This window comes from Arachis ipaensis, chromosome B05, assembly GCF_000816755.2.
Source record: "Arachis ipaensis cultivar K30076 chromosome B05, Araip1.1, whole genome shotgun sequence".
Lineage (NCBI taxonomy): Eukaryota > Viridiplantae > Streptophyta > Magnoliopsida > Fabales > Fabaceae > Arachis > Arachis ipaensis.
In genome coordinates, this window is record NC_029789.2 from 93425030 (window position 1) to 93427402 (window position 2373).

Sequence of the window (2373 nt, forward strand, 5' to 3'; positions counted from 1 at the left end):
TTTAAAATAAAAATTTAGATTGAGAAAACCAGTAAGAACTTAGCCTGATGTTATTTAATTATTTTGAGAATTTATTACCGATGTGCATTGGGATAAAATAATAATAAGTGTTGAAAATGTAAAATGTCAGAGATGCATAAGCTTGTGTTAGTTCTCTCATTATTTTCACTGAAAGGGACATATAAACACTTGATAATTTTTTATGAAAATTATTTTGATAATAATAAACACAAAAAATGCATAGATATCTGTTTTTTTTTTTTAAAAATACTATATATTGAAATAGAGTAACGCTACATATACATTAAAATTAACCACTAAAATTAACTACTATAAATATATTTTAAAAATAAATTAAACTACACATATATTTATACACAAATACATTAACGTCTGATTTTAGTGGTTAATTTTAGTATATAAATAGTATTTTTTATTGAAATAATAGTATCTGCAATATTATACAAGTAGCGAACAGCAACAATTTTGAGGCTGGATAGCAGCGTTTTAAACCGCCGCAAAATGTTTAGTAATTTTGTGTTATTTTACAAAATTCTCTAGAGAAAATCTCTTGTTGGCTATTTAGTTATATTGGTTCCAGAATGAAAATATGCTCTCAATTTGTTGTCCAATTGTCACGGTATGCAGCCAATTTGCAGATATATTCGATGTTGATTATTTCATCGATTCTTTGAGAGATGAAGTTCGGATATTGAGAGAACTGCCTCCTGAACAGAAGCACAAAGTGGAATCACAGTCCCTCTATTCCATGCCACCCATTAGTTGGTCTAATATGACATATTACTATGAAGTGGTATGTAACCTTAATGCATAAACCTACAATAATGTTATACAGCATGTATGTAACAATATCGGTCATGTATAAAGTATAATGAATATCTTGTACATTTCATGATCCTTTATGAATAATTTTGATACTTCATACTGAATATCATAATTATTTATGAAAATGTTCATATATTTGAAATACTCAAATTTTTTTTATTTGGAAAACAAATTACATACCAAAAATAAACTAGGTCTTTTAAATACAATAAAATAGGCTTTTTTTTTTAATCATATATACAGTAAATGAGCTTTTGTTGTTTCATGCATAAATCTTTGACATAATCTCTCGTGTATTTTTTTTTCCGTGTAAACTCGTGAATAATTTTGATATTTTATTTTAAAATTATCGTAAAACTATTTTTCTAAAATCGTTTAATTTAATAAAAGAAGATTTATGAATAATTATATTTCTAAAATATCTTGTCATATAAGAAATTTTTTTAAATTTACATAAATTTTTATCTCAATTTTTTTAAAATTTATTTTATGTTATTTTTTTAAGATAATAATTATGATCAAATTTTAGATCTTCAGATAATAAAAACTTTAATATCGTATCATAAAACTATTTTTTCTTTCTAAAAGTTTAAGTCGATAAAAAGAGATATATTGATAATTTATTTAATCTCTAACAAAAATTTTATATAAATTGACGTCAAATTCGATATTTTTCTTTTTTTTTTTTATTGAATAATACAAACAGATTATTCCTCGGATGAAAACATATGAGGTGGTACACTTCACAAAATCAGATGCAAGGCTTGCAAACAATGGAATTCCAGACGAAGTTCAGAAACTAAGATGCCGTGCAAACTACGATGCGTTGAGATTTACTCCCCCAATTGAGAAATTAGCAAAGAAGATCGTTGACATTCTTAGGTCCCGAGGCCCTTTCTTGTCACTTCATCTTCGATATGAAATGGATATGATTGCTTTCTCCGGTTGCAATGAGGGTTGCACTCACGAAGAGATTGATGAACTAACCAAAATGAGGTATTCGTCAACATGATTAATTAATTCGTCGGTGCTAATTATTAAATATTATATAGGTGTTAAACTAAATAAAATGGTATTTAATTAGGAGTGGACTATATGAAAAAGACAAAAGCTACTTAATTAGGTACTTAACGTTTAGGAGATGAAATAAATTTATAATTAATTTGAATAACATTTATTATCCTTCGCCTCTTACCAGACGAAGATAAATTTTGATTCTACGGTTATGCTATTGGGATTTGCATCCTCCAAAATTTAAATTTTATTTTAGAAAGTAAAATGTGATCTTTTACTCTTAAATAGTTTTTCTTTCATATTTATTATTAGTCCCACCTATAAAATTAATAATGAAAAATCACATTTTACTCTCTAAAATAAAATTTAAATTTTAGAAAATCTAAATTCATATATTAACAACTAATTATAGCCATGTTTAAATTCTTGTTGACTGCACACATTAATGGGAGGAGATTAGATAATAAAAAATCTTTCATCACAAATTCACAATAATATAGAAGACAGAGAGCT

General features: G+C 25.8%; 1 protein-coding gene across 1 annotated transcript in view; it reads left to right on the plus strand.

Annotated features, from left to right (window-relative positions):
• Positions 1–2373, plus strand: part of LOC107643731 (uncharacterized protein At1g04910-like) — a 6359-nt gene that overhangs the window by 1290 nt on the left and 2696 nt on the right. The window contains exons 3-4 of the mRNA XM_016347461.2: positions 649–814; positions 1553–1842. Of these exons, the coding sequence (XP_016202947.1) occupies positions 649–814; positions 1553–1842 (456 nt within the window). The remainder of the gene's footprint in view (positions 1–648; positions 815–1552; positions 1843–2373) is intronic.